General features: G+C 50.8%; 8 protein-coding genes across 8 annotated transcripts; 4 read left to right on the top strand and 4 right to left on the bottom strand.

The window, feature by feature from the left end:
• The first annotated feature begins 2,516 nt into the window (after positions 1-2,516).
• On the top strand, positions 2,517-5,187 carry BU25DRAFT_412387 (uncharacterized protein). Its single transcript, XM_033706780.1, has one exon. It carries the CDS (start codon positions 2,994-2,996, stop codon positions 5,061-5,063), a length of 2,070 nt encoding a protein of 689 aa, XP_033559920.1. The 5' UTR covers positions 2,517-2,993; the 3' UTR covers positions 5,064-5,187.
• Positions 5,188-7,377: 2,190 nt separating this feature from the next.
• Positions 7,378-10,053, bottom strand: BU25DRAFT_396505 (uncharacterized protein; the record flags this gene model as incomplete). Its single annotated transcript, XM_033704836.1, has 5 exons — positions 9,922-10,053; positions 9,843-9,868; positions 9,300-9,712; positions 8,473-9,249; positions 7,378-8,425 (listed from the first exon to the last, which is right to left on the bottom strand). The coding sequence occupies exons 1-5, from the start codon at positions 9,983-9,985 to the stop codon at positions 7,378-7,380; spliced, it is 2,328 nt and encodes a 775-aa protein (XP_033559921.1). The 5' UTR covers positions 9,986-10,053.
• A 1,152-nt stretch (positions 10,054-11,205) lies between these two features.
• BU25DRAFT_109981 (uncharacterized protein) lies at positions 11,206-12,207 on the top strand. The gene has a single exon (XM_033700327.1). The coding sequence runs from the start codon at positions 11,320-11,322 to the stop codon at positions 12,154-12,156; it is 837 nt and encodes a 278-aa protein (XP_033559922.1). The 5' UTR covers positions 11,206-11,319; the 3' UTR covers positions 12,157-12,207.
• A 5,435-nt stretch (positions 12,208-17,642) lies between these two features.
• On the top strand, positions 17,643-18,699 carry BU25DRAFT_109986 (uncharacterized protein). The gene has a single exon (XM_033700328.1). The coding sequence runs from the start codon at positions 18,120-18,122 to the stop codon at positions 18,474-18,476; it is 357 nt and encodes a 118-aa protein (XP_033559923.1). The 5' UTR covers positions 17,643-18,119; the 3' UTR covers positions 18,477-18,699.
• Positions 18,700-19,814: 1,115 nt separating this feature from the next.
• On the bottom strand, positions 19,815-21,497 carry BU25DRAFT_423080 (amino acid permease-like protein; the record flags this gene model as incomplete). Its single annotated transcript, XM_033708189.1, has 3 exons — positions 19,815-19,868; positions 19,934-21,151; positions 21,201-21,497. 3 exons carry the CDS (start codon positions 21,495-21,497, stop codon positions 19,815-19,817), a joined length of 1,569 nt encoding a protein of 522 aa, XP_033559924.1.
• A 2,120-nt stretch (positions 21,498-23,617) lies between these two features.
• BU25DRAFT_110101 (uncharacterized protein) lies at positions 23,618-26,387 on the bottom strand. The gene is made up of 2 exons (XM_033700329.1): positions 24,811-26,387; positions 23,618-24,759 (listed from the first exon to the last, which is right to left on the bottom strand). The coding sequence occupies exons 1-2, from the start codon at positions 26,153-26,155 to the stop codon at positions 23,624-23,626; spliced, it is 2,481 nt and encodes an 826-aa protein (XP_033559925.1). The 5' UTR covers positions 26,156-26,387; the 3' UTR covers positions 23,618-23,623.
• Positions 26,095-26,750, bottom strand: BU25DRAFT_110109 (uncharacterized protein). The gene has a single exon (XM_033700330.1). The coding sequence runs from the start codon at positions 26,544-26,546 to the stop codon at positions 26,178-26,180; it is 369 nt and encodes a 122-aa protein (XP_033559926.1). The 5' UTR covers positions 26,547-26,750; the 3' UTR covers positions 26,095-26,177.
• On the top strand, positions 26,510-27,217 carry BU25DRAFT_412392 (uncharacterized protein). The gene has a single exon (XM_033706781.1). It carries the CDS (start codon positions 26,620-26,622, stop codon positions 26,953-26,955), a length of 336 nt encoding a protein of 111 aa, XP_033559927.1. The 5' UTR covers positions 26,510-26,619; the 3' UTR covers positions 26,956-27,217.
• Positions 27,218-27,828: the final 611 nt, after the last annotated feature.

The raw sequence follows: 27,828 nt of genomic DNA on the forward strand, positions 1-27,828 counted from the left end.
CCTTTCTGAACGGCATCCAGATCCTCGTAAACGCGATCGAGCTGCCTCCAGTTTCACACAGTGGGCGCATCAATATGGGCAAGCAGCGACCAATTCGTTGAAGAATTGACTGAAACAGGTCCAGGTTCTCTCCCAAGAAGAGTTTTTTGGTGCCGAGGAAAGAAAGTGCCTTCCTTCATTCGACTCTTTGACCATTGAAAACCAGCTCTACAATACCAAGTCAGAGACAGATAGGATATGATTATCCAGATGAGTGGAACAAGCGACCGAAATTTATCATTGTCCACAGCTCTCCACCCTATCCGACGACATGATTCTCGGCAAACCGCATGCCGCTTCAGACCTATACTCGTCTTTGTTCGGTCCCACACTTGGCTTCAAAGATAAGGCGTACAACACGCTGCAGCCGCCAACCGAGAAGAGTGCAGAGCGCTTCGAGGAGAAACCTTTCCTTATCTACACATCATGGCTTCTGAACCGCCGCTTCGGTGCTTGCAAGCGCACGGATCAAGTGCATTTTGGCCACTCACTGTCACGCTCTGTAACTTAAGAAGCCATCACAAGCTTTCCCCACCCAGCGCTTCGTAGTGCATCACAGCGATGTCGAGGCGAAATAGGTTTTTAGCTGTATTCCTGGTGTGCCATCTTCCACTACACGGTGGAGCGGCACCGCGAGGCTCTTCTGTGGAGCTATGTCATGCTGCGCTCCGACAGAGATGACGATGGGTATCTGTGGAAGGGTTGAGATGTTGATTGATTCTCTTAGCTATTGACTGGAATCGATCGGGACTATATAGTAGAAGGCAATAGCAGTGAAGGGTGGGAAGCAAATTGAACTAACCAAATGAGCTGGACAGTCACTGCAGCGGACCGCTAGCAAACACAATCAGTGCAGTGGACCCGCTAGCAAACAGATGGCAATCAGTGGATACCTTCACCCCTCCGACAGTATCTTTGAGAGCGTAGGACCATCCTTAGCGATCTCATGGAGGGTATAAGCAACCGGTGCGGCGACTGCTTGCTGAAGCTTGCACGCAACCGAAGGCGTGCAGGTCTAGGACCTGTATTGTCTCACCCGCTCAAGAAGCCACAGCAGCGTGAGGCCGTTGTGAAGGTGCTTATGAGGTTTCAGTATACGATCGTATAGCTTGACGCAGCATTCTCCATATTCACCGACGCTGAACAGGCTCGACATGTCTTGCTTAAGCCGTTCACCAAGCATGGCAAGAAGTCGGGTCCGATTTGTCTGAACGACGATGTAGTGGTTCAAGACGAAGGTGAACTGAAGGCACTCAAGGAAGTGATGAGGCAGTTGTTCAAAGGCTTGTTACTGAAGCCTAGCAGCTTCGAAATGGAGAACTGTAGCGTTTCCTTTCTCTATTGGCAATTTTGGCCCGAAAAGCCATAGCAAAGGGTAGGCGTTAGAGGAAAGATCGAATGGCAATCAGTGCGTCACCCTCTTTCAAGCCTCTGGGGCGAATACGGCATTTCCATTGTACGAAGATCATGACTCCGTGGAACGATCTTCAACAGGCTCATTTCCTTACAGTGGCGAAGCTGCACCACTCAAGACTCAACATCTTTATTGAAGACAATGTGTTCTCGACACCTGGGCTTGGTAGGCTGAGAGTTCACTTTTACTTCTTGGAGGATTCCACTTGAGACTCAAAGACAATGTTGCCACTTGCATACTTCGGAACGCTGCTTTTGGTCTCAAAGCTTAACAATGTGAACGAGAGGGCGCGTTTGAGTGAGGCAATGCCTCGTTGTCCGCGGGTTGAGTCGCGATGATGTGCAAGCTGGGGTTCGTCTCAGCCACGATGCACCCCTAAGCTTTTTCACGCCAAGCCAATGCACGCGCTACGGCACGCTTAATGCAGGGTTGCACCGAGCGTCATAGGGGTGACATTTCCCCTTTCGTACCCACTCTCCCCACTATGGAGCACACGGCACGTAGCGCTCGTTCTCCATGTTTCTGCACATCCATTGACAGATCTATCGTTCTCGGGTGCGCATCGAGCTCAGCAGCTCTGTGGGCGGAAACATTTTCTGTTGGAAGTTGAAAGGTACGGTACCCAATCAGCTTTACACCAACGCGATCAGATGAACACGAGGTCTCACCAAGCGAAGAGAGCTCTCTTGAACAGCTGCGCAAGAGCTGAAAGCATTGCCGGCAACAATCAGTCAACAGCGGCAATGGCACAAATGACTGCATCAGCGCACAGAACGACAGTGTGCCTTGCATTTGATGACCATCGTATTTTTGGAGACTATGATTCTGTCCGCCCTGAACCAGGACGTCTGGATGTGGGATGGCTTGACGAGTCTGACACCGTCGGAGCATGGCCGCCTCGGTGTTCTCGGAAGTTCGAGGCCCGGGATGACTTCTACGCGTTCCCAGAACGCCACAAAACCCGCTTACAGCATCACGCTAAGTCCAACATACCGATGAGCCATTGCGGGTATTTGAACGGATCAGATCGCTTCTCAGTCTTGGTGTGCCTCCTGGACCGATGAAAGGGGCTGCCCTCAGCTTGTGTCCCAACTTGCGATACGGCATCATTGACCTCCAGGCTCGAGAAACAGGGATGAAAGCAAGACTACGGCGAGGAGGCGAACAACATGCCAGCAGTATCAGTCGCCAATGGTAATCTCGTCGGCTCCCAAAGATGGTGAGCAGTTGCTAAATGCGGCTCCCCTTATCAAACTTTCCGCCAAATGTGGATTCTTAGCTTACCGGCGGGACATGCTCTGGACCAGAGGTATACTTCCAGCGAACGGGTAGGTACTGTCAGAAGCCAGGGGTAGCACTACTCACTTGTGTCCAAGCTTGCATCTCGAGAACATATATGAGCCTGCATCTCTTGCATGTTTTTGATCCTCATCCACAGTCATTTCTTGGACCGATCACTCTTTCGCACTCAGTTCCTGAGCGTCGACCACACTCTTTTTTATCTTACCAAAGTCATTCATTAATCTAATATCTAATCAAAATGCGTTACGCTCTTATCTTCGCCGGTGTCGCGGCTGCCTACGACGCCTACGGCTACGACGCCTACAGCGACAACAAGGCCAGCTCCAGCACCCCTGCTGTCAAGTACTCCTCTTCCGTCCCCGCCTACGGGGGCTACGGAGATGACTACAAGACCTCCTCGGCTCCTGCTCCCAGCAAGTCCTCTTCCAGCTCCAAGGTCGGCTACACTACCATCCACCCCGGCTACGGCAAGCAGCCCGTGACTGTTACCTCCCAGTACCAGCCCTACCCCACCTGCGGCGCCGCTGGCTCTGATGGCAAGTCCTGCGACAAGTGGAACGAGGACAAGTACGTCTCCACTGTCATCGACGACTACGATTCCAAGAAGGTTACCGTCACCTATGTCGAGAAGCCCATCACGGTCTACCACACCAAGACTACCGTCACTCACTACCCCACTGCTTCTTCTGAGGGTAGCAAGGACGGCAAGGCCTATCCCACTGGTAGCTACGGCTACGACGACAAGAAGAACGGCACCAAGGTTTGGTACGAGCTGTACGAGAAGGTCCACGAAATCAAGTACAAGGACCTCGGCGCTCACGGCCTCCCCGGTTACAGCGGCTCCGGTCTCTGCAAGTCTTGCGATGACGAGCAGCCCTACAAGGTCAAGGAGTACAAGAACGGCAAGTGGTCTGAGTACGATACCACTGCTGTTTACAAGGTTCCCACTCCTGAGACGAAGACCTACGAGAAACCCGGCGTTTACACCGAGCCAGCCAAGGATGTGACAGTTACCTACACTACTACCAAGCCTTCTGAGGCTACAACCACTGCCAAGGCCGGTGTTCCCGTCACTTACGGCGGTGTTACCACCGACTTCAAGGAGACTGGTGTCAAGACCTGCGCTTACGGCGCTTACGAGACCGGCAAGGACAAGAACGGCAAGGATGTCACCTCCACCGTTGTTAAGACTATCACTGTCACCGTTTCCACCACTGGAAAGTATGAAGTTGCTAAGCCCACTACAACCATCTACGACCATGACACTGAGGTCAAATACCCCACCGTTTCCGTCTACAAGCCCGGCGTTTACCACAAGGATGCGCAGACTGTTACCATCACCAAGTCTGGTGACTCTGCTTCTTGCGAGTACAAGCAGACAAAGACTTACCCTGCTGAGCCCAAGAAGACTCCCACTTATGGTGACGAGTATCCTCCCTACGGTGGCAAGTCTTCCTCCAAGCCTTCCGTAGAGATCAAGACTTCCACTGAGTACAAGCCTGATTACCCGGCTTCCACTCCCTCTGTCTCCAAGTCGAGCAGTAAGCCTGACAAGTACCCCGCCACCTCCAGCGCGCCTTACTATCCTGAGTACCCCGTCATCTCTTCGACTCCTGTCTACAACACAAAGAATAGCTCCAGCACTCCTTGCGCCAGCTCCAGCTCCAAGCCGTCTGTCGATACCAAGACCAAGTCTGTTGAGTACCCAACTTCGACTCCTGTTCATGGCGATGAGTACCCTCCCTACAAGCCCAGCAGCTCCAAGCCCTCGGTAGAGACCAAGACCCGCGAGTACCCATCTTACGAGACTTCCTCCGTTCCTTCTTACGATGACAAGAAGTCGAGCTCGATCGAGTACCCCTCTTACCCGACTTCCAGCTCTGTCCCTTCCTACGATGATAAGAAGAGCAGCACTGAGTACCCTCAATACCCCGCGACCACTACCGTTCCTCACTACGAGACCGGAAAGTCCACCCCTTGCCCCAGCTCCACCAAGCCCGTTGACGACCACAAGAGCTCCAGCGTCGCTTATCCCGAGTACCCTGTCGCTTCGTCCAGCCCTCCTGTTTACGAGGCTTATCCCACTCCTACCCCTGCAAAGTATGAGGACGACAACAAGTTCTCCTACGCTCCTACTCCTTCCAAGACCACTGCTGCCTACCCTAACCTTTCCTCTGACTACCCTGAGGAGAACAAGGACAACAGCTACGAGTCCGGCAAGGGCTACGGTTACGCTAAGCGTGCTGGCGTTGTCCAGCGTCGCCAGGCTGCCGTTGGCAAGCGCAGCGCCCGCGAGATCGTTGTTTAAGTCTGCTCAGTAATGAGAGTAGACGAGATGAGCATGTTTCCTTGTGTTAATTAAGTTCATTTGGTCTGGAGGATCGGTATATAAGAATGACTGTAGATGTTTGTTAAGTTTAATACAATGCGACCGTCTTGCTTAATTGTTCTCTGCCTTGCGTGCTCGGTGTTGTGGCCTCTTTTTGCTTGATCAACCTGCACCTTCTCAAAACATGTCCACTGCGCACGTTGAACCTTGAAGTTTCTCACTGACAACGAGACTCTATGTGCGCGTTCATCTTCCCCACACCAACTTCTGACTCCACTCACCACTCATCTTCCTTTTTAATGTTCATGGTGGAGATAAGCATTGCTCATCATGAAAATTCAAAAGGCGTTCAATATAGTTACGCACGACTTTGATCAGTTAATAATTTTTCTGAAGACTCCAAGTCATCTCTTTGAGATTATGTACGCGCGACCAGCGCCATTATCAACGCTTGTCAGCCGGGCACCTCTTCACTCCTGTGTTACATATCCTCGACGACAAGGACCAGGCTCACTTATCGACCTAACGAACGATTTAGAGCTAGAACTGTTCATACGACGGTTTCTAGAAGCGTTGCGGGCAGATCCCGCTGAGAGATGACATCGAGAACAAGCTCATCTGATGGGTGCTCGACCGTGACGACGAAAGGCTCTTTGCATATGAAGCCGTCTTCGCCTAAAGCTAACGATTTGTCCTTGTCTAGCTGGAATGATCGTGTGTCTGGACGGAATAGAAAGCGGTGTATGGGTCCATTTGTCTCTGGCGTGCGCTGCATAAAATCCAATAAGAACTGTAGACGATCGGCGAGAATCCTGCTTTGTCTGCAAAGGTATTTGTGTTGGGCTTTGTGGCTTCCATGTTATCAACTAGACGATCCATGGTGGTGTGGTGTAGATCTGTCATCGAGCGTTGGAAGTAGACCTGAAGGGCTGATATTCAGAAGGGTGGATTGCCCATCTGTGGTGAAAGCACATCTATCTTAACCTGTCGGTGAAAGGGCATCGCGATAATCAATGCAAGTGGAAGCCGTTCAGAAGCCCCCATGCAACCACTGCAGAGGACGAGTCAGAATTGAGCTGCGCTTCCGTTAGGTTTGATAGCTATAGAGGTACCTAGTCCACGCCCACTGTGCGTCATTGCCACGAAGCACATCAAGTCCCATCAATATTTCGTTGAATAAGGTGAGGCCGCACAATACATGGCCTATGTATTGCACACCAATACAGTGTACTAACAGATCGGACCGGTGGACTAACCCCGCATATGTTGCTCGCAATGTACATAGCCGTGACCGCCGCTGTCCACGTACAATAGACCCAAGCAACCACTGTGAGTAATTGCGTTGCGTGTTGAGTTATCCTGCGCAAGCGACGTAAGCCAAGACCGGGATCGGTCAACAACGGTGCATGCTGTTGAACACGACCATAGCCGAAGAATGCTAACGTAGGGTCGTTAGTGGCTATCGATTTCATCATTCCTCGTAGGTATTTGCGATACAATGGCTCCGTGCGGCGAGACATAAGCTGCGTGCAGTATGGGCAACGCACACGACCCGCGAAACGTGTATTGTCAAAGCTCGCGACCTATCGTTGGAAGCACATATCGCCGACGACATGGTTGCACGGTTTGAGCTGAATAGGTAGGCAGTATTCTTCAGGATTGTCCTCAGGGTCAAGACAGTCGCTGTAGGCCTTTTGGCAGATGCAGCATTCGTCGTCCTTTCGTAAGAATAGTCGTACACGTAACTGGTGTCATCATCGTGAACAAGCAACCAGAACCAGTCTGACTTCAGACAAGAAATGAAGATCTTGAGACAGATCCGCACGGCGAAAAGTGTGAAAAGCGCTCGTGCGTCGATATTGGAAATGCTATCAGGCTTTGGCGCTGGGAAGTCGTGATGATCAGCCGGAAGAGCTTTTGTAGTCATGGCGGACCGAAACCGTGAGAGAACCATTTTGGGTGAAAAGCTTAAAATGAGATGAAAAGGCTGACGATGATGCTGTATCCTCCCTCGTAATTGAACTGACAGCCTGGCTTCCTGCAGAGTGCGGAGTAGATTTCGGTTCCATTTGAACCCCCTGGGAACCTATTACGCGGCCAACCAAGCACATCTTGTGTACCGTGGAGGTTCGGCGCATTTCAGTTGGTTTTCGTCAAATGATGAATCATCGAGTCCAAAGACGGTACCTCGGGTTCGTTGCGATATGCTCTTCCACCATATTTGTTCGCTTGATTCTTTGCGGGGTGTTCCATGCAACTTTTATTTAGAACCACGCTGCCTGAATCTAGGCGATCACATGCTGGAAAAGTTATTGGCCCAACCTAGCGGACCGAACCCTTCAAAGCCGGTAAGTTGTGCATACTCTCCGTTGTTTGTTTCCCACTCAAAGAAATTTTGTAGATCGTCCAGGTTGAAGACAGGTTGCTCGAAATCGCTCGTTGACATATCATTGGTCAACACTGGACCAAGCTGTCCAGGTTGGGTTGCAACGTCAGCGAGTGTTGCGAGGCTCGAAACCATAGGGTCATTTGATGGCGTTGGATAGGTGTAGTCATTCGCTGTCGACGACGATTGCCCAATGCCGTTGGGGACTGGTGGCAGCAAAGCCACTTGGGCGTTTCGCTGGGCCGACTGGATGTCGTTCAAATTAGGGCTAGAAGCTTCAATAGCCTGTTGCACCTCGGTGCGCACCTCTGATGGATCTTGCGGCGCGATATATGTGCTCGCTTGGCCTCGTGCAAGACCAGAGCGAACGGTTTCAAGCCACCGCTCCGTTGTGATGTACAAAGGCTCTGCTAGCGGGTACATCAAAGACATTTCTCGCAGCGCTCTGTTGTTCTGTTGTACCAGTTCCACTGTTCGGGCGATCACCGTCCTCGAATCAGGCTTAGAGAGATCCAGAATGCGAGCAATGTGGTATAGCATAATGCGGTTGCTGTTGTAAACAAAGGACGGTAGGATAGGATCTGCAAAATGCTTGATGCCGTGTTGTAGAACGGTAGCTACCAGGACGGACATAAACTGAGCGTGCTCGAAACATACCATCTGTAGCCTTGACATGAAGGCGTGCTGTTTGGGTGGGAACTCGTACGGCTGTTGATTGCGGTAAAGTTCAGGCAGTGCAATCCGATGTATGTCGCACAACACATGATGATACATGCAGTGATTGAGGAACAGTGCGCCTAGCTGGTGAGACTCTCGGCGAATGTAGATGTTATCGGCAGAGAAATCTAGCCAAGATGGCAAACTGGCTTTCCATGATTGGACTTCCTCAATTAGCTGCGAAAACTCGGAGCCTGGCTCCCATGGCGGTTTCTCTTCGTTCATATGTTTTGAGAATCTGTTCCGTTAGTGCGTGAGCGAAGCAGGCCGCATGGGTAAACTTACCTCAAGACCCGCCGCCATATGCTGACGATGCGAACGTAGTATGCTGCCATACCAAGATTATCCCGTGGCTTCTCAGGCATGTCGGACTTGGGTATGAAGTCCAATGTTTGTCCCTCCTCCAGTCTCTCGGTCACTACTGGTATCTGAAGCAAGAATTGCCGCTCGTTGCATGGGAGCTGTATCTTGATGTCTTTCTCGTTTAGAATGGTCAGGTGATCGACGCCACTACCTGCCCATACATCGAGCATATAGCAGGCCCACATCAGTCTCCTCTGACACTCCTTTACTGAGGCTTCATTTGGGCCCTCCTTTTTGCACATGACGTCCGTAGAAGCTTCATTGTTCAGCTGCAGCGCATGTGCCATACGTATTACCAAGCCAGTAAGCAGAAATGAGCCGGCGTAGTTTCCAGTCCTAGCTTCTTGGTCGTGAAGAAGAATCAGGACCTTCAACTTTGTTGTCGAGATAGTACTGTAGTCTGCAAAAAACATCTCTTCGGCGATCTTGGCCCATTGCGTACCGGCATTCTGTATTAGCTCTTTTGACAATGGCGCAAAAGACTCGCTGTACTCTAAGGCATAGAACCTCGCGCCGAGAGCACACATGATGTGCAGCAACGCTTGGTCTGACGTATCAGTAAGCTGACCCTCATCGAGCATTCGCATGAAGGTTGGCTTGTGCTCAAATGCGAAAACCCGGATAGGCTGGACATTGTTGAAGTACGCTTCTAGGAGGGTATGCAACCGCGCTCTAGGCGGTAATTCTTGCGCAAACAGCCTGCACGTGCCAGTTTTAGCGACATAAACCAAACAGGGGAGCGCACTTACCAGGTTAACCCAGGCGGACAGTTGACTGAGGCCAGATCTGTTGGTGCCGACGAGAAAGCATTTCTAGGTACTTGTTGGGTCTGCGTCGACATACTCGTACTTGGACTTGGTACAGCACTTGAAGTGGTTGATGCAATGCTCTGAACCCAAGCAGGTTCATTGGTCTCCGCATCGTAGACGCATGTAGTCATTCGTTGCGCGCAACGTGTACATGTCGGCCTCTCGCCCGAGCATTTGACTTTTGAATCTCGGCAGGAAACACAAGAGCGGAAGGTACGTTTACGCTTGATGCCGAGTGGCTCAAGTACTGCGCTTGATCTCTTTACTCCGGTAGTGAGCGTACCATTCTGCACGCAGTTCAACTGCAGTCTTTCGCAGTTCAGGCACCCATCCGGTCGCTCGTCGCACTTGACCTATGCTTATGTCAATTCTGAACCTTTTGCAGAAGGGACAGTATCGAGAAACAGTTATAGAGTTTCTCTGATACATTGCATTGTATCTTCAAAGTTTCAAATGCGACAGAGAAGATGGGGTGTAGCATACCTTTCTCGCTCGACAGGTCGCACAAGCTGGTGCTCCGGTTAGCCGCCGATCGCCACAAAAGGGTCGCGTAGTGTATCACCATTCACAGGACGTCTGCGCTGCTTCTTAGCACCCGTATCTGGTAATGCAGGAATGTCCGCCATCGGCTATGATAGCGTTCGGCTCGTCGCTTTGTAGAAACTGCTCGTTCGCAGGCAAAACATTGGAAGGGTCATCGGCGAGCGTTCGGGCAGTCGCGTCGTGGCTGGTTCTGGCGGGGCGCGAAAAAACGAAATGACGTGATTCGACGTGATTTTACTTAATAAGCAAAGACCATATATTCACTCCGAGAGCCTGACGAACTCCACCGGAACATCGATGTTGATGATGAGTCGCTTGTAGTCAATGCATTTCCTGTCGTAGATACTTCTATTCGCATGCTTGTAGTCACCGAGCATCCCACATCCATCAGACCTCCCACTTGCCAAGAACCTCCCTGCCTCCAGCAGTACCCTCCAACCCCTTCTCCACGCCTCATCTTCCAGTTTCTCAAGTATGAGCTCTGCAGTAGACTTGCTTGTTACTTTATCAATACCGGATTGATCTCGATAAGACGATATCACGAACATGTCTTCCAGAAAGAGAGACGAACATCAATATTGGTTATTACGAACATAATGAGAACGGTAGGTAGGAAGTGCTGTCATTTTTGCTTGCTCGTTGAACGGATTTGTTCTCGAACTGAGCCGAGGTAATGAATACACTCATAGCCTTGATCGCTAGGATCTGACCCGCGTCGACACGAAGGACTGCTTAACTCATCGGAGTTACCCGAGCAGGTGTCTCATATGGCACTGTAGGATTCTAAGTACTCACAAACGTGGGCACACACTGCGCGTGCACTCAGGGTACTTATAATCGATTGCATACAATTGGCGCGCCAGTATCTGGTTCCCTGGCATTTCAACCATGGTTCAGACCGCGGGAACATTGCTGCCCTTCAAAACAAGTGCTTCCATGAAGCGCTTTTCTTAATTGTGGCGGCGTAGCCGCTGTAGTACACTGATAGCTACGGTAAACGATAACGTAGGACTGTCGGGTCAATGGAATATTGCGCTGAATTGCTATCTAGCTAGGAGATGACAATATATACTGTCCCTGGAACGTGCTAGTACAGAACAGTCTAAGCAAGGGTAATCGGTGTTGGAAGGGGTTATCTTCGTACCAGAAGGCGGTACTATGACATGGCTTGTACCTGCCACCTAAATTTACTAGTACACATCCTTCCTAACATTGGAGATCCTCCAACTCCCGATCAATACACTTTTACCTCAACAATCGGGGCTCGTAAGGGCTGACTGATACTGCAACATTAATGATCACTGACCGACACAATACATCTCCGTTCCCGCCAGACCAGATACTCTGTTGACATTCAGCAGCGAAGAACAAATACGAAGCCTAAACCCAACTTCCAGATTTACTCACCACTGCCGAAATGGAGCTGTTGCGAGATTTCGCGACTTCCTCGTGCTTGTCGCAGGAGACTTACGGAACCATGCAACAGTCGCAGTCCGACTTAACGATTCCTCTTTCCACCTTGCAAGGATTCATCCATTTACACACCGAGCAAACCTATATCCTCGGACGACGAGTGCTTCATCTGCAAGGAAACATTCACCACCAGTCTTCGCGATGTGACTGCCTATCAAACCATACGTCTGGAGTCCTGCCAACACATCTTTGGCCACGCTTGCTTCCTGAAGTGGATCAATCGGTCATCAACGACATCTCAAGCATCAAACTGTCCTTGCGATATTGCACTACGCCGCTCCGACAAGCCCCCGAATCGCCTCTACGCAAACGATATCGAGCCGTGGTCCTGTTCATCTTTTCGGCCTACCCTCCCCTCATTCTGGCCGATGGTGCCGTTAAGTTGCTTCTCGGATGCGGGCTACGTATTCGTCCAGCAGAGTCCCGACTTCAGCGCGCCTATCAGGTGTTGATGGAATTTCAGCTTTTGAGATCTATAGCTATGTGTCACGGTTCAGGGTGCTCCTGCCTGTCGAACCTCACCTGCCATGAGAGTGACTGCCACGTCACACTAGCGTTGTTTACAGCTACTCACCTATATGTACTGTCCGTAGCTTCACCCAATACAACCTCAGTTCAATCCGTCAATTCTTCCCATATGCGCATTGTCCACGCTTCCCGACACTATGTATATGATCACAATTGTGGTGCTGTTGCAGGACGCAGTGTCTTATCTCACACCATAACTTATGACTCACGTTTTCAAGGATTCCATCATCGCATTGATTGGAGAAGGAAGTAGACTCGCCTTAGACTTGGCGATCTGCCTAGAGACGTTGAAAGCCGGTCTTGACTATGAGCAGGTGCTCACGTACTAGCTTCTCATCAGGGATCGCCCCTGATTCTATTGTCTAATAATACTTGTGCGGTGGAGCAAGTTGCAAAGGTACAGACTTCCGACAATCAATGGTGCAGATGTCACACCTGCCCTCTGAACGTGCTGGTCAAAGTCTGTTGGGCATATCGGCAGCGAATCTTCTCTGAATACCAGACGTACGTTCCTAAGATCAGGAAAGTGCTCGCTCTTATGCACTAGCATCTCCCGGATCGATTCACAAGTCGTCGGGTCGACTTGCGAGATGACCAAGCTGCGCAGCATTTTTGACAGATAATCTATGGCTGCCAGCTCATCTTTTCGTCAAAACCCTCGGCATAACGGCTTCGAAAGATAGTGACTTTGGGACATGTAAGCTCTCCAGTTTGGTGAAGTCTCGCAGGCCTGAGAATGGTCGCGTGTTTACGCCGGTTGAAGAGTACCAGTTCAGCGCCAGCGCCAGATGGGACAGTCGTTGGTTCAGGGGTTTGATGGCGGTAGTCAGCCAGGACCATGTGTCAATTTTGCTCCAGGGGCAATAGAGCGGGTGAGTTTCGATATCTTGAAGATATTCCAGGCTTTTGATGGGTGGTCTTGGTCTTGCAGGGTCTTGAGGCACTATGGGCACTGTGCCAGTTGGTGTATCGATCGCAAAGCTCTGAACATTGGGAACTAAATCGCGTAGGAAGACTTAGAGTCCATTTCCGGAGGAGAAAGAAGGCCAGTGGTACGTAGCTCTAACCGCAAAGAGTCCGACGTGGTTTCCAATGATAGAGAGAGTCTGAACGTTTGGTAAAATGAGGGGTGAGTCTAATCACTCAACACTATCTCCATAGAAGTTGATGTCTAGCCGTAACACAGCAAGCGATGTTACTGGTAAAACCGGACCAGTAGATAGCTTGCAATCATAAATTTCGTACAGCTGCTGTAGCGCAGAGTGACGTCCAGGTACAGGCGATCGTTTTGACGATATCGTTCTGGATGCGCGGGTCGGGCCAAACCCAGAAGTTTGTGTGACTAGAGAACTTCAAGCTTTTCAATTTTGGCAATCATCCAACGATAACGGCTTGTAGCGCCATCTCACAACTTCGAGACAGCTCGCTTAGCCAATTATGTTTCTCCTTCCAGTTGATAGACGAAGTCGACACTCTCGCACATGCCTGAGTGAAAACATCAAAGTACGGTCCCTCGTGAGGAAGCAGAGTTTGCTAATGGTCACTGGCCAGTCTACGGTCCAAGAACTAGAGTTCAAGTGAAGTAACGCGGGCAGCTAGGTCAGGCCTGTCGAACAGTGTGCGTGCTGGGTATGGTGAAAGGGAGTAAGGATAGGCACCTTGTGTACCCATATTGAAGACCTTACCGAGGTTCATCTGTAGAGGAATATCTAGATAGAGCACTCGCTCGACGATGGCGCGAAGCCTGCTACACGTCATCACCAAGTTGTGCAAACTGGAAACCTCGCTCAAGTATATTTTAGTTTCCGCAATGTCGCCACATTTTGCCCGTTTGAACTTGTAGGGGTCGTACAGCACGCCAGCACCTTCTAGAACGTGCAGGGTGAATGTGGAGCGTAAGAAGAGGGCAACCTGCTCCAGGAACTCGTTCGGCAGCTGAAAAATATCGCAGGAGGGTTCAAAGGAATTGAACTTCTTGGTGGTTCCAACTTGCTGCGTAATTTTAGCATGTTTAGAGATTGACACGTATTATATTTATGCAGAAGCTTGATGTTGTGGCTGCATGTGGACATTTTGACTGGAGGAGATGGAGAGTGCTTGGTGGCAGCAGCAGCACCACCCACATTACCCACAGCACTACGATTCTGCTTGTTTCTAGCTCTTTGTTGCTGTGAGGCCTTGTGCTTGCCTTGTTGAGGCTTTTGTATAGGTTTCTTGGTGTTGCACTCCTTCTGTTGATGCTCTCTTTCTGCCTTGTGTTCAGCAACTTCCTGTTACGATCAAAGGGCAACCCGCAACAACACTGAACGAACAGGACTACGCAACGATACGAGAGGAGCCGAGGAACTGTAGTATCAATCGACTCAAGCAGTGAGGCCGCGTCGGCGATACTCAGTATGATCATCAATCTCAGTCGAGCAACTCGAGCAGTTAGGCCGCGTCAGTATACTTGGTGCGATCAGTATACTCAGTACCGAGCGATCTGAGCAATCCTCCTGCTCAAGTATATAGCAAGTAGACACGCTGCCCTTATAGAATCGTGTTCAACCTCGTCAATCAACTTTGTTATTGGAATCTCACCTGCTCTCGAGTTAGACAGTATACTCTGTACTACTCATTGCTCCCAGTCGCCACGGTCTTTGACTAGACGACTACCCGACTATTACAAAGGCTATTACAGGCCCGACCGATAGTCACTAACCCCTGACGGCTTCTGTACCTCTGCTCATCCCCGAGAACCAATCGAATAGTGTCTACGACCTTCGCTTAAGGCACGACTTCAACAAGGTGTTGTGAGCTCTTTTGAGTATGCAGCTGACAAAGGCTTGGACATCACCACATCAAGTGGCTAGAGTGTGTGGGTTGAATGGAGAGGAAGTATGGCCAGGAGTATTGTAACGGGGTTACAGTGCTGTAGTGAAGTAGGCTGTCACGTGTTGGAACGGCGGCGCTAGCCCATCGTGCCGCTAGCGTGGCACGAGCGAGCGAGCGAGCGCATGGATAATCGGCCACACGATAGCCAGAGAACGGTAGCAATTAATCTTATGGTGCGAACCCCCTACTGCTACCGAGCTCGCTATCACACATACCCTTACACAAGGCCTTGCCTCATTCTCCTGTTAGAAATTCGGACCATCTGTGGATCCGATGCCTGAGGACAGGTGTTCTCGGGCGAGAACCCCGTCATGCGCACATACTACTGTGTACTTTGCGCCTTGCTTTGCGCCTCGCGCTGCGCCTTGCGTTGCGCCTCGCGCTGTGCCTTGCGTTGAAGCTTTTACTCTTAACACATGTCCACAAAGAAAAGCAGATTGCATAGCACAATCAACACTTCATCAACTCACGCTCTACGATAACTTGCAACTAGAACATCATATTGACAAGCACATCAAGATGCGTAGCTTCCTGAGGAATCCGGAATGTAGGTGGTAATATGTTGCGGTATTGGTTGGTCTGTACAAGGTCTGACTGGACGCCCGACAGACTAGTCTCGTATGTGACAGGTCACTGGCTTGAGGTCAGGTATATATTCGTCATCTCCTAGCTAGTCAACAACTCAGCGCAGTCTTCCATCGACCCGATAGTCCTACATTATCGTTTACCGTAGCTATCAGTATACCACAGCGGCCCACGTCGCAACATAATATATCAACAAAATCACGCATCAATTACTGAGGATAGATAGTCAATAATGTAGCGTTGTGGACCGCTGTAGAATACTGATAGCTACGGTAAACGATAATGTAGGACTATCGGGTCGATGGAATACTGCGCTGAGTTGTTGACTAGCTAGGAGACGACGATATATATACATGCTCAGTAACGTGCTAACACAATATAGCCACTGCCGTGTGGGTCGAGGCTCGTAGGGCCAATAGATACCGCAACAAGTAAGAACTATAGACTTACTACAATTAAGCTGGCCCTAGCAGCTTTCGGTGACCAAAGTGGTCATTCCAAGTGGTTTTTCAGCCAGTCTTATTGAGCCAACTATCGACAGTTAATCCTTGCCTTTTTCTGAAGCGGTCTCATCCTGAATCACGTTACCTGGTGCGACTAGCCCTCCCCTCTCCTAGCTAGTTACAGTAGATGGCGAATCATTAGTATCTCTCGATTCTGTACATTTTACCTCACATGAGCTCCTTATTCGGCTGGCCTTTCTCTTTAGTTAGACCTTTCTTTTGGCCCCTTCCATTCAAATTAGTCAGACTTTCTTCTCGGCGGGTCTTTTTCTTCAGTCTATTACAGTAGCGCGACTAACTTAATTGTTTTTACGAGAGACCGAGTTAACGCATCATGTATGTAAGCTGATATGACGGGACGAGAGTGTAGCGATATCCGTCACATCTAGTGTGATAATTACTGAATACGGCCAGCCGTTCTTTTCGACCAGCCTATGTTCTCGCCTAGCCCATTTAGCCATGTTTTGTCAGGTTTATCTTCGGTCGGCCAAGAAGTGCGGTCTGCCAAGAAGTGCGGTCTGCCAATCCGTTCGGTCAGCCAAGTACTTCGGCTAGCCAATTTCTCCGGTCAGCCAATTACTTCGGGTCAGCCAATCTGTTGGGTCAGTCAATTACTTCGGCCAGCCAAGTACTTCGGCTAGCCGATTACTTCGGTCAGCCAATGTAATGTAGATTTCTGGTTTATGGCTTTCTACTTCCTGGTTCCCATTTCGCGGCCCTGCCAGGTCATGAAGGTTTGTTACTGCATGAGCAGTGTCGGTCGGAGGCTGTGGTCAATGATTGAATTACTATCTGTGTTGTCCGATGGTGTTGATGTACAGGAGCTCTCGGCTCAGAGGTAAGTGCACTTGCCTTCGGGCAGTGCCTTCCTCAATAGAATATCATGTGACTTAGGCCACGTAGTTACAAGGTTCACCCACCCGCTTGGCAGCCGATGATGCCAAGGCAGCCTGTTGCTCGTACCATGAATAACAAGCGCTGGCAACTGAGCTCCAACCTACAGCATTAACCTGCTGCGAAGACGTGCTTTGGGGCGGATAGTTGGATGGTATCCTTAGGGCTTATGGGGCGCCTTGTGCGCACATGTGTTGCCTTCGACCAGGATGGCGGAGACTTGCCTCTAAAGATAGCACTGCAGCCACCTAGCCCTGAGTATTGCAATTCTAAGCCATTTTCCAGGAGATGTTGGAGGAAACGAAAATTGTCGGAATTCTTCTAGTCGCACTAGAATGAGCAATATTTGGCTAAGAACGGCGGGGCCGATAGAAAGTAAAAGGTTCGCTTCTGCCAAGGTACCCATTAGAAAGTCTGTGCAAGCATGTTTCTTGCACAACTATTATAACTATCCAAGGTTCGTATAATACTAAAAGCGATAGATCTACTTCGGTTATCCCAGGGTAATTAATCATATTATAGCTGCCTCTACTATTGCCCTATCGAGAGCAGTAATTCTCGTTTCATAGGACTAGAATTGAATTTTAGTGCTAAAATATTGTAGGGTCAAAGTATTCTATCATATTAAGTAGACCATCTCTCCTTCTACCCCAGGGCGGTAAATGGAGTCTTAGTAAACTCCATTGAATTGTTAGTGCTGAAATATTTCAGGGTCTCAAGTATTTTGCAGCATAGGGTAGACTCCATTTAACTTTCGAGGCAGACAGTAGTCCCGCACCTTAGGATCGCTGTGCGCTGCGACTCTCTACTTCACCTTCACGGATCAACTTATAGAATCATTTTACTGGGCTCCGGCATTTTCTCGAACGAGACCGGGCCGGAGGAACAAAACCCAACAATCAATAAATTCATCACTCATCCTAAGCTCAGCCACTTCATGGATCAAGAACCATGTAAGCAGGCCTTAGATTTGATAGTAAGCACTAATCACATGGCGAGTTCTCCGAGTTGATACAGCATAGCCTTCTAGATCTGGAAGGGTCCGTGAGCGAGATACATTGTGAGAGCATGGGCGTATTGTACATTTAGCCGTCAGGCCTTCAACTAGAACTTACAAGGGAGGGCTGTTAAGAAACTATAAGAAGCAAGCCACGGGAACAGGATATGGTTTTATAATTGTGCTCTTCATCTTGTCCAAGATACCTCCAGTCGCTCTATACTCAGTCTATAATTGAAAGTACTCTAGATTCTAGATAATCAACCTCTTCCTCCGGTTACCTTTAGCAGGTAAGAATATTGACGATTCCCTAGATAACTTAGTAGCATATGAGGGCCTTAACTGACAAGATAACTCCCAGCCATGCATTTCACCTCAATGCTCGCCTCTACTATTGTTAGCCTCGGCCTCGCTAGCCTCGCTGCTGCCGATCGCCTAACCCTGGACTACAACTGCGGCCTCACTCACTGCCACCACGATACCTGGTATGAGACCGACTTCGACTCCTTCTCCGTTGACTATTATGGCGGCTGCGGGAGGCCTAATATCCCTTATATGCAGGAGCTCTGCATCGATGAGGGCAAACAGAGAGCCCACTTCCGCTTCGAGGGCCAGGGCAGGCGCTGCATGAAGCTTGAAGAACACCAGGATGGTGGTTGTGACGGCTGGAACACCTGCGCTACCAATATTTACACAGAGACTCCCTGTACCTGGAGCTGATCTATCGCGGGTCGTGAGGAGATTATTGCGAAGGGGCCTCTTCGTGTCCTGAGTGGTTTCTTTCCCATTTATTCAGAGGCCTTTTGAGTGTCATGGAGAGACCTGGCTTGGTGTCACGGTTTGGGGTGCTCCTGCCGGTCGTACCTCACTTGCCATGAGAGTGACTGCCACATCACACTGTTCGTAGCTTCACCCAATACAACCTCAGTTCAATCCTTCAATATTTCCGCACATGTGTACTCTTCACTCTACCCGACACTTCGTTATCTTCCGCTAGGAATCATCTAACCACGGATAATTTCAAACATGGATCGGGAATCGTGTCTCAGAGTTGTAATATCCTTTAATTCTCTTCCTCTACTCGTGTTTGGACCAGCGTATAGTAGAATTACTACGTACATGGCTCTTCTGAAAGTCAACAAATAATAAATTTTAAATAAGCTAGTATGTTATCGGAGGTTAACGTGAGATCTGCTAATGTCGGTATCAGCCTTTTCGAACGCATAGGACTAGATAACCCTCATGTTGTATAACTTGATGCGCTCAATGATATATTTAAATTTACGGTAGTTTTATTCATAGACCCTAGATCTAACTTATGTCTGAAATTAAATCTAGTCTATTTCCTAAACTAAACTATTTCTTTTAACCCCTAAATGTGTTAACACTAGTAATTAATTAAGTCCACTAAGACTCTATTTACTACCCTAGGGCAGAGACAGGAAGACTCAGAATCTTGTTTTCGTTAGCGACACACACTCGATACTAGGCTAAACGAGGCACTAATAACGTCTCGATCCTCGCAGAGTGCTCGCTGGCGGTTATAAGGACGATTGAAACGTGTAGTAAGGCTAGGCGTATGGCTGACAGAGTTCCTAGGCCAGTTTCTACCTATTTGGCCAGCCTCGCGCTCAGCAAGCAATCTGACGCAGTTGACATAGCCACATAAGAATTGGTACCAACTCGAGCGAGATATCAAGCACAACATGGCGTCCAAGATCCTTCGCAAGGGCGACTTCGCACCCATGTCGCCGGAGCGCGTGAAGTACTTCGAAAGTGAGTAGTGACTGGCGCACTTATGAAAGGTAGACTGACAAGTTAAACAAGCAATCCGCAAGATACGAGTTCCTCGTTACCTCTTCCGCGCATTCACCCCCGCGAGCGGAGGTGGTCAATACTGTGTGATCAATAACGAGATCGAGATTGTGCCTCATGGGTTGATGAACGGTAAGAAGCTGGACTTCTACGGTAAATTTCACTTGAAAGTGCGGTGCCGTAAGTCGCCTTGCCGATCGTTAAACATGGTTCATTCCATTCGTCGAAACATCGAAACATAATCTAAGCTTGTTGCAGGCGTCCGGACCAAAGATCTATGGTTTTGGCACGAGCAAACTACAGGGCGTTAGTACAGTCCGTCCGGGGTGACAAATTTTCGAGAGAACTAAGTATGCACTGACCTTTGTTTTGTGCACCAGTTTCCAGATGATGATCGGGACGATGAAGATGGGTATACCAACGTACGACGCCACGAAGTCGGCGGCGCTCCAGTTTCCCTTCAAGAACACAGGAAAGCCAGTAATCAACGTGATGATCGTAGCGCCGATGAATCCATACCACGCCGTGAACGGCTGGAAGGGACTCTTCCACGGCAAGCTATCACGACTCACTCTCTGGGCCTTCATCGCATCGTGGAAGCGGATGTAGCAGAAACACAAAGTTGCCCATGCGATCAATCCGGCAACGGTACTCAAGTTCATCAGCCAGCTGAAAGCCTGCGAGGCGCCGCCACTACCAAGACTCAAGTACGCAAGGGGTCCGAAGAGCCAGGAGGCGATGACTGCCACATACGGAACACCATTGTTCCATGTGCGCCCGAAGAACTGCGGCAGCTGGCGATCCGTGGTCATGGCTACGATCATGCGAGATCCAACCCAACAATACGAGTTTCCTGCGGACCAGGCTGAGATGAGAATGCAGGCATTGACGATGGAAGGAAGAGCGCCAATGCCAGCTTCCTTGATTGCGATAACCCAAGGTGATGAGTTGGCGTTTCCGGAGCCAGAGACTAGGTCGGGGTTTGTAGGGTCGACAATCAGTCCGATGAGCAGAGCACCCAAGATGTAGAAGAGTGCGATTCGGTATGTAACGTTGGTAGCGGATCTGGGGATGACCTTGTGTGGATTCATGCTTTCGGCTGCCGTGATGACCACAACTTCAACGCCGATGAAAGAGAAAGATGCGTTTACGAAAGCAGCCAGAAAGCCTAGGAAATGACCTGTGGATCCGGTGATGCCGTTGTAATCGACCCAAGCTCCAGGAGAGTGCCAATACTGGAACCCTATGGTTTCGCCATTGGGCGCGCCGCCAGATGTGATGACGATGGAAACGATAATCAGACCCAGGAAGCAAGCGACTTTAATGGCACCTGCTATGACCTCGGACTCACCGAACCAGCGCACGCTCATCAAGTTGATTGCAAGGATCAGGACGAGACTGATTGTGATGACCACGGCAGGGGTTAAACCGGTCCAGTACCCGACAAGTATGGCTGATGCTGAAGCCTCGGCTGCGATGGATATGGTATAGCAATATCCATAACTAATGGCCAGGGAGAAGCCGACAGCTGGGTCGATGAAGCGAGTCGCGAAGTGAGGGAATGAGCCAGCTGTAGGTATCTAGTTCCAGTGAGTCACGTCCGACAGTTGGAGCTTCCGAGCTACTTACCACGGTAGCCAGCTCAGCAACGCTCTGCATGACACACCACAAGACACTTCCAACGATGATGTATGCAAGCAAAAGACCTGCTGGTCCAGCGTTCGCATATGCCGAGCCTGTTCCAATGAAGAGACCTGTTCCAATGCCAGAACAAAGGCCGATCATAGTAACATGGTAGTTCTGCAGACGGCGTTGCGTGGCACCATGACCACCAACGTTGAGTTGCGCCTCGAGGATAGGCTTGTTGTCCGGAGCATACTGGTCGGGTTGGACCGCATATTCGATGTCTTGGTCGTACTTCGACATCGTGCTCCGCGGATGAAAGTGGTAAACGTGGAGAAGTGGAGGCGCGGGTGATGGTAACACTTTCCCAGCTACACAAAGCGCCCTTTATTGAAAACATGCAAAAAAACTTCCGTGAATCGGAGAAGTTTTTTCATCACCAACAAGAGCACGTCATTTCCAGAACGCGAGCCTGGACCACCAAGCGGATTCGATGTACGTACTACATGTTCTGCAAGGCTGAGAGATCTCGGGTGAGATACGAGGGTATAGTGGTGGATCCTAGCATTCCTACGGGTTCTCTTGGCACATACAGGTTCTCGAGATGCATCGTGATAATAAGCGACAATTTCGACTTGCTAACGATGCGACGTTTGACAGGTGTTCGCAGGTGGCGGTACTATCTCGGTCGTGCTCGTATTTTTCGGCACCAACAAAGACGGATTTTAGTGCTAAAAGGGTATTGCGCTAACTTGATTTGCTCTACGCTGTCGTTCGAGTGGATTTCGCTTGCGTAAAACTGCGGTCGATGAGCATGTAGACTTTTGGCTCTCGCGCGTGGCTTGATGATACGGTAGGTACATTGGACTCTACATCGACCTGTTTCTGATCTTGACCACACAACTGAGATGGGGTCGTCGCTGCTAGCTGTTTACGGCTTCCCAGTCGTCGACTGCACGGTGAAGCACGCTCGTTGATGCATCCTTTTCCACAAAGAGGGGAGATACAAGCATGGTGGTGCATCGACAACAGCGATAATAGCAGAACACGGTCACATGGGCCATGTTCGCTGCTGATCGATATCGAAGGATTGACAGTTCAAGAAAGTCCGAACGACTTGGACAGCTTTCTCCTCGCCCACCAAGGCCACATTGCCGAGAGATCAGCCTGCAGTGCGCCTTTTGTCCGTACACAACAGTATACGAAAGAAAAGAACTGAAGCGTGGATGACCCAAACATAGGCTGTCATACCACTTAGGATTCCGGACTTGTCCATCTTTCCACAGCTGCCTTCAATTCTCAAGCAAAAACAGGCCGACCAATGCAGTCGTTCATTCCGGCCTCCCAGCACCTATCTCTATCATTCTGCAGTGCGCTCGCCGTCAGCGCGACAATAGGAAGTGCACGTGTCTGGTCATCAAACATCTTGGCATCGTTGCGTATTCTGCGCGTCGCTTCGTAGCCATCGACGACTGGGCATCATGCAGTCCATGAACACCATGGCTGGGCGAGGGTTACCAGAGGTCTTGCTGAGATAGTCGCATGCTTCTTGCCCGTCGCACGCCAGGGCTACCTTGTGACCAAACTTCTTCGCGAAGAGCGAGTTGACTTTGCGGTTGATGGCATTATCGTCGACAATGAGAATCAAGAGCTTGGATCCAGTAGCTGAGGGCTTAGAATTTGGAGTTGAGGACTTAGGGTTTGTGGTTTCAGAGCCCTTGGTGCTTAGACTCTGTGCCTGTGATCTATCCTGCGTATCAGGGGGAGATGCGATATCCTCCTCCTAAAGTTCCTCTTTCTTTGGGCGATGAACCACATGCACTGATGGTCGTCGAGTATCCTGTACCGGTCTGTGAAGATTAAAAGGTATGCTGAAGATTCCAGTGGTGCCTTCGCCCAGTGTGAAGCTCAACGCTATTTCCCCGCCCATGAGCCTGGTGAGATCACGGCAGATTTTAAGGCCTAGTCCGGTGTCTCCATAGATTCTGGCCATGGAAGTATCCGCCTGACTAAAAGGCTTGAACAGCTTGTCGATGGCATCTTTACTGATGCCATTACTATTTTTTACGGGTCGATACTCGCCGGACTAGGAGCCTGCGCTGTCGGTCTTTCGCTAGCAGAGCTGGCTTCGATGTAATATCAGCCTTTCTCAACTGTGCTATCTATGGTACTTTGAAATTTTGACATCAAGCAGAGACCCGACTGTGGGTGCGCGATATTGCTGGTCGGCAAATCTCGCGCCGTTTGCTCCTCGATTTTGGGGCTCGCTGCAAGGTATGTCTTGCTTTCAGAGGGATTCACAAAAATCAGCTGAACTTTCGATAGGTTGGATCACCGTTGCTACCTGGTGTTTCGCCTGCGGTGTAGTAATTGCAATCAGCTCAAGTACCGTAACAACAGAGAAGATAAGTATAACAACAAACGTACGCTTATTCTACCTCCAACAGCAGTACTCCTCCAGAACCGTTGCCAATTGCTACATAATAGTTGTGCATCGCAGTACAGCTCGGTTGGTAGTCAGCAGGTATCCAAATCATATCTTCTGCATTTACCGTCAACCACCTCTCAGCGACAAAGATAGTTTTTGCAGGCGCCTGAGGTGAAGAAGCAGATGCAGATAAGGCTGGTCGTGGAAGCAACAATGTCCCACAGTTTGTAAGCAGGCGTGACCCATCCCCAGAGAAGGCCATACTGCCAACCCATCCTACACGCTCGAACGTGTGCAGCGACTGTCCCGTCTTCGCATCCCACACCCGCACCGTCTTGTCCACTGAAGCCGATGCAAGTCGATCACCTTCTGCCGAGAAGGCCACGCTCCAGACATAGTCTGTATGGCCCTCGAGCGCGCGCAGCGACTGTCCCGTCTTCGCGTCCCACACCCGTACTGTCTTATCCCACGAAGCCGATGCCAGTCGATCGCCATCTGGCGAGAAGGCCACACTGGTGACAATCTGCGTATGGCGCTCGAGCGTCTGCAGCGACTGTCCCATTTTCGCATCCCACACTCGCACCGTCTTATCCGACGAAGCAGATGCCAGTTGATTGCCTTTTGCCGAGAAAGCCACGCTCGTGACACCGCTTATATGGCCTTCGAGCGTGTGCAGCAGCTGCCCCGTCTTCGCATCCCACACCCGCACCATATTATCTCGCGAAGCCGATGCCAGTTGATCGCCTGCTGCCGAAAAGGCCACGCTGGTGACAATCTGCGTATGGCCCTGGAGCGTGTGCAGCAGCTGCCCCGTCTTCGCATCCCACACCCGCACCGTCTTGTCCACTGAAGCCGATGCCAGTCGATCGCCTTCTGCCGAGAAGGCCACGCTGTTGACTTTTTCCGTATGGCCCTCGAGCGTCTGCAGTAGAGGCCCCCAGTCTTCCTCCAGTCCCCGCTTCACGTGCACTCCCTCTGGCATCTCCTGCCTAAACTGACACCGGACAATGCTCTGTTCTGGCGCAAACACCAACGCGCCGTAGTACACTTGCAGCGGCGCTTCCTGGATCCCAGATCCGCTCCACATCGCGAACCGTAGCGCATCGTGCACGATGTTCGACACCGTCATACTTTCTGCTACCTTGTGCGAGAGTTAGTAATAGTGTGGTTGTGTGGCTGATGTTTAACCTACACATACTGATGTCTGCAGCAGCTGCAGCGCAAGTATGGCTTCTGGCATCTTTTGCAGCAGGCTCATTGCCTCTAGCCAGTGCAGCAAGTGCTTCTGAAAGAAGCTGTGCACTTTGCCGCCGTCCACCAAGAGGCTGCTGCAAGGATGTCCGCCCGCCTGCAGATGCTTGACCCAGTACTCACATGCGTACGCGATCTGCGGCAGGCAGCTATCCCAGACTCGGCTTGTCGCCTCCAGTGTTCGCACCCCAGGCTTCTGCAAGCCGCACATGTCTCTCCGCAGCGCGCTATCCATCTCGTCTAGCAGGCGCTCAGTCAGCCGTCCCTGCTCGTCTGCTGGTGTGCTATCAAACACCTGCCGGCCGTTGCCCACAGTGAAGTAGTCTTTGGCAGATAAGTGAATGAACGACACAACGCCTTCACGAACAGTCAGGAACGAGCCACAGCGGCTGACAAGGTCGACGACTGCTTGTACGTCGTGGAACTGATCCCTGGGAAGACCTGCAGCGACGGCGAGCTCTTCACGCTGCAGCGGCCGGATAGCGAGAGTGATTGAACGAAGAATGGCCCTGCAATACGCCACGGTCCTTGCGTCCTGCGCTAAGACTTGCCCCATCATCCGATCATATAACGGGTCGAGTCCTGGCGGCAGTGCCTGCAACACCTCTCGCGTGCGGTAGAGCGGCACCCGTTCCAGCTCTTTGCACACCAGCGACACCCACAAAAAAGTGCCTTCAGCCTTGTCACAGAGCTGCTGCTGCACCTCTGCTTGTAATCTAGTATCATACCCAAGCACAGCTGCCAGTCGCCGCACTTTGTAGTCAACAAACGCTGCCACTGCTCGCGACACATGGGTCGCCCTCACCTCGAGGCTCACCTTGATGCCGAGCGAGTCCGGCTGCAGATATCGCTCAATCTCGGGTATATTGCGGCTCGTCACGAGCCGCTTGACCCGCAACCGTTGCCCAAGGCTGGTGTCTGTGATGACGTGCAGAAGCTCAGGCAGTCCAGTCGTGCACTCGTCGAGCGCATCGACAAGCAGGTACGTCGGCGACAGAGCAGCGTCGTTGAGCATGTTCGACAGTATCTCCCTCAGCGCATACACAGCGTTTGGCCCTTCGAACAGTTGCCTACCCACCGTCTCAAAACGCTTCTGCATGTGGCGCACTAAGTCCTTTCTCTGTTCAATAAGCAGGTAGAGGAGCCCTCGCAGGACCGACACCGCGTTGTTGAGCTCTGGCCGCGTGCTCTGGCAGAAGAAGTAGGTCAGTAGACGCTGCCTCGGTGCGCTCTTGACCTCCTGCTTCGACTTGAGCTTTAGCTTCACGAGCATCTTCGACATTGTCCCCGACGATGGCCTAGCTCTATTCTCCTTGCGACAACTCAGCGATCAGACCCATCGTCATCATTGTCTTGCCTTTGCCCGGGTCGCTCTTGATCCACAACAGCCGCGACTCGTCCTGCGTCCTCCATTGCTGGAAGCTGGCGTCGTCCAGTATCCATGCGTAGCAGTCTCGGAGCAGCCGGTCCTTGTCACCTTCAATGCGCGCCCGGTCCTCGCGCGGATCCGTCACTCGCAGGTCGTGCAGGCACTGGTGGAGTGATGGTTCGCCAGCCTCGCGAGGCCTTCCCGGGAAGTGCACGTCGCCATAGACGTTGCCATAGATGTTGGTCGAGTCACCGTCCGCTCGGTTTCCGGTATACGTCGTGTTATCTCTGGCTGGGTGTGGCATTGGTGCGACCCGCGCGCCGTTGCGTCTAGCTAGCGCAGACACTTGCTAGGATGTTCGCAGACCAAGATCACGCATGGATCCAGCCGTCCTCTGTGCGACTGCCTTACAGGGCTTCAGATGGAGGACTTCAGCTGCCGGACGAAGCGCTTGTCGCCCGCTGTTGGGGTCAGGAGAATCTTCGCTCGGGAAGGCTGCTGAGGCGCGGGCGCCCGCATCGCGCTTGGAGTTAAGGCTCCAGCTGCCGGTAGATATTACGGTAGGGGTTCCTTCGGATGCGATTGATCACTCGCTTTGCGGCACGCCGCTCGAACATCAAGCATCGACAACAACTTACTACGTCATCCCTAGAGCATACTCTGTTGGACAATCGCAACCTTGCAGTATGGATCAGGAGAGGCGAAGAGAATAGATGATGTTCGCGCGGCCATTTTCACAAGCTTTACTGAGTCGATCGTGTCAGCAAACCCGTCGAACACGCTGGAACTTGGCTTTACTCGAAAAACACAGGATGGATCGATTCTCTATTGTGTTTGCATGTTTTGTTCGGGTTGCAAGAGGAAACGAGGGGGTGGCCATGAGGGCCGACCATGTGGAAGGTGCAAGGAACATTATGAAGGCAATTGAAAGAACAAGACGACTGGTTCTGCATCGGGCGGCAGTCTACTTTGGCCAATAATATCTTACAATGTTCATAAAACCGTCGTCCACGACCAGCATTTCGAATGCGTTGCACGCATGCTTTGGCCGTGACCGTTCGCAAGACGCGATATGATGCTCGACCCTTGGGTATACACCTTTGTAAGCGTCTTTACCCATCCAACAGTCGAGATGACCGTAACCCTGGACAACTACTCGTTCATAGTTGCCATGCGGAAAGGTTTGTTTGAACATATCGACACTCTTCTTTGTGGCGTTTGGCTGCCACAACGGTGACAGGTCGCCGAGTTGCACATTTCGTTGTTGCGTCTAACTGGGTAAAACCGCAACAGTTGGTCAAGGAGGTAATGGATCCAAGGAGCTGATCGCGACGAACGACAGAAGAACCAATCGCCAGCGAGTACCTAGTACGTAACGATCAAGACAAGCTAACCCAAGTTTCGTAATGCAGAACTTACCCTGTAAGCCTTGATGAGAGACTGATGTCTAGCTTTGAAGTCGTTATCTTTGCTGTAGATCAAGTGGGTAAACACTTGGCTACATGTCATTCCACTAAACCAACTGGCTTCAATGTCGCCATGAAATAGTGCAGTGGCTGTCGCGATACTGCCTAGACAATTGAGAA

This window comes from Macroventuria anomochaeta (assembly GCF_010093625.1).
Source record: "Macroventuria anomochaeta strain CBS 525.71 unplaced genomic scaffold BU25scaffold_24, whole genome shotgun sequence".
Lineage (NCBI taxonomy): Eukaryota > Fungi > Ascomycota > Dothideomycetes > Pleosporales > Didymellaceae > Macroventuria > Macroventuria anomochaeta.

Coding starts and splice junctions, on each gene's coding strand:
- BU25DRAFT_109986 (XM_033700328.1), top strand. CDS start 18,120: ATGCATTTCACCTCAATGCTCGCCTCTACTATTGTTAGCCTCGGCCTC.
- BU25DRAFT_110109 (XM_033700330.1), bottom strand. CDS start 26,546: ATGCCACACCCAGCCAGAGATAACACGACGTATACCGGAAACCGAGCG.
- BU25DRAFT_109981 (XM_033700327.1), top strand. CDS start 11,320: ATGGAGCTGTTGCGAGATTTCGCGACTTCCTCGTGCTTGTCGCAGGAG.
- BU25DRAFT_412387 (XM_033706780.1), top strand. CDS start 2,994: ATGCGTTACGCTCTTATCTTCGCCGGTGTCGCGGCTGCCTACGACGCC.
- BU25DRAFT_110101 (XM_033700329.1), bottom strand. CDS start 26,155: ATGTCGAAGATGCTCGTGAAGCTAAAGCTCAAGTCGAAGCAGGAGGTC. Junction 24,760..24,810: donor GCAGACATCAGTATGTGTAG/GTTAAACATCAG, acceptor CGCACAAGGTAG/CAGAAAGTATGACGGTGTCG.
- BU25DRAFT_412392 (XM_033706781.1), top strand. CDS start 26,620: ATGGATCCAGCCGTCCTCTGTGCGACTGCCTTACAGGGCTTCAGATGG.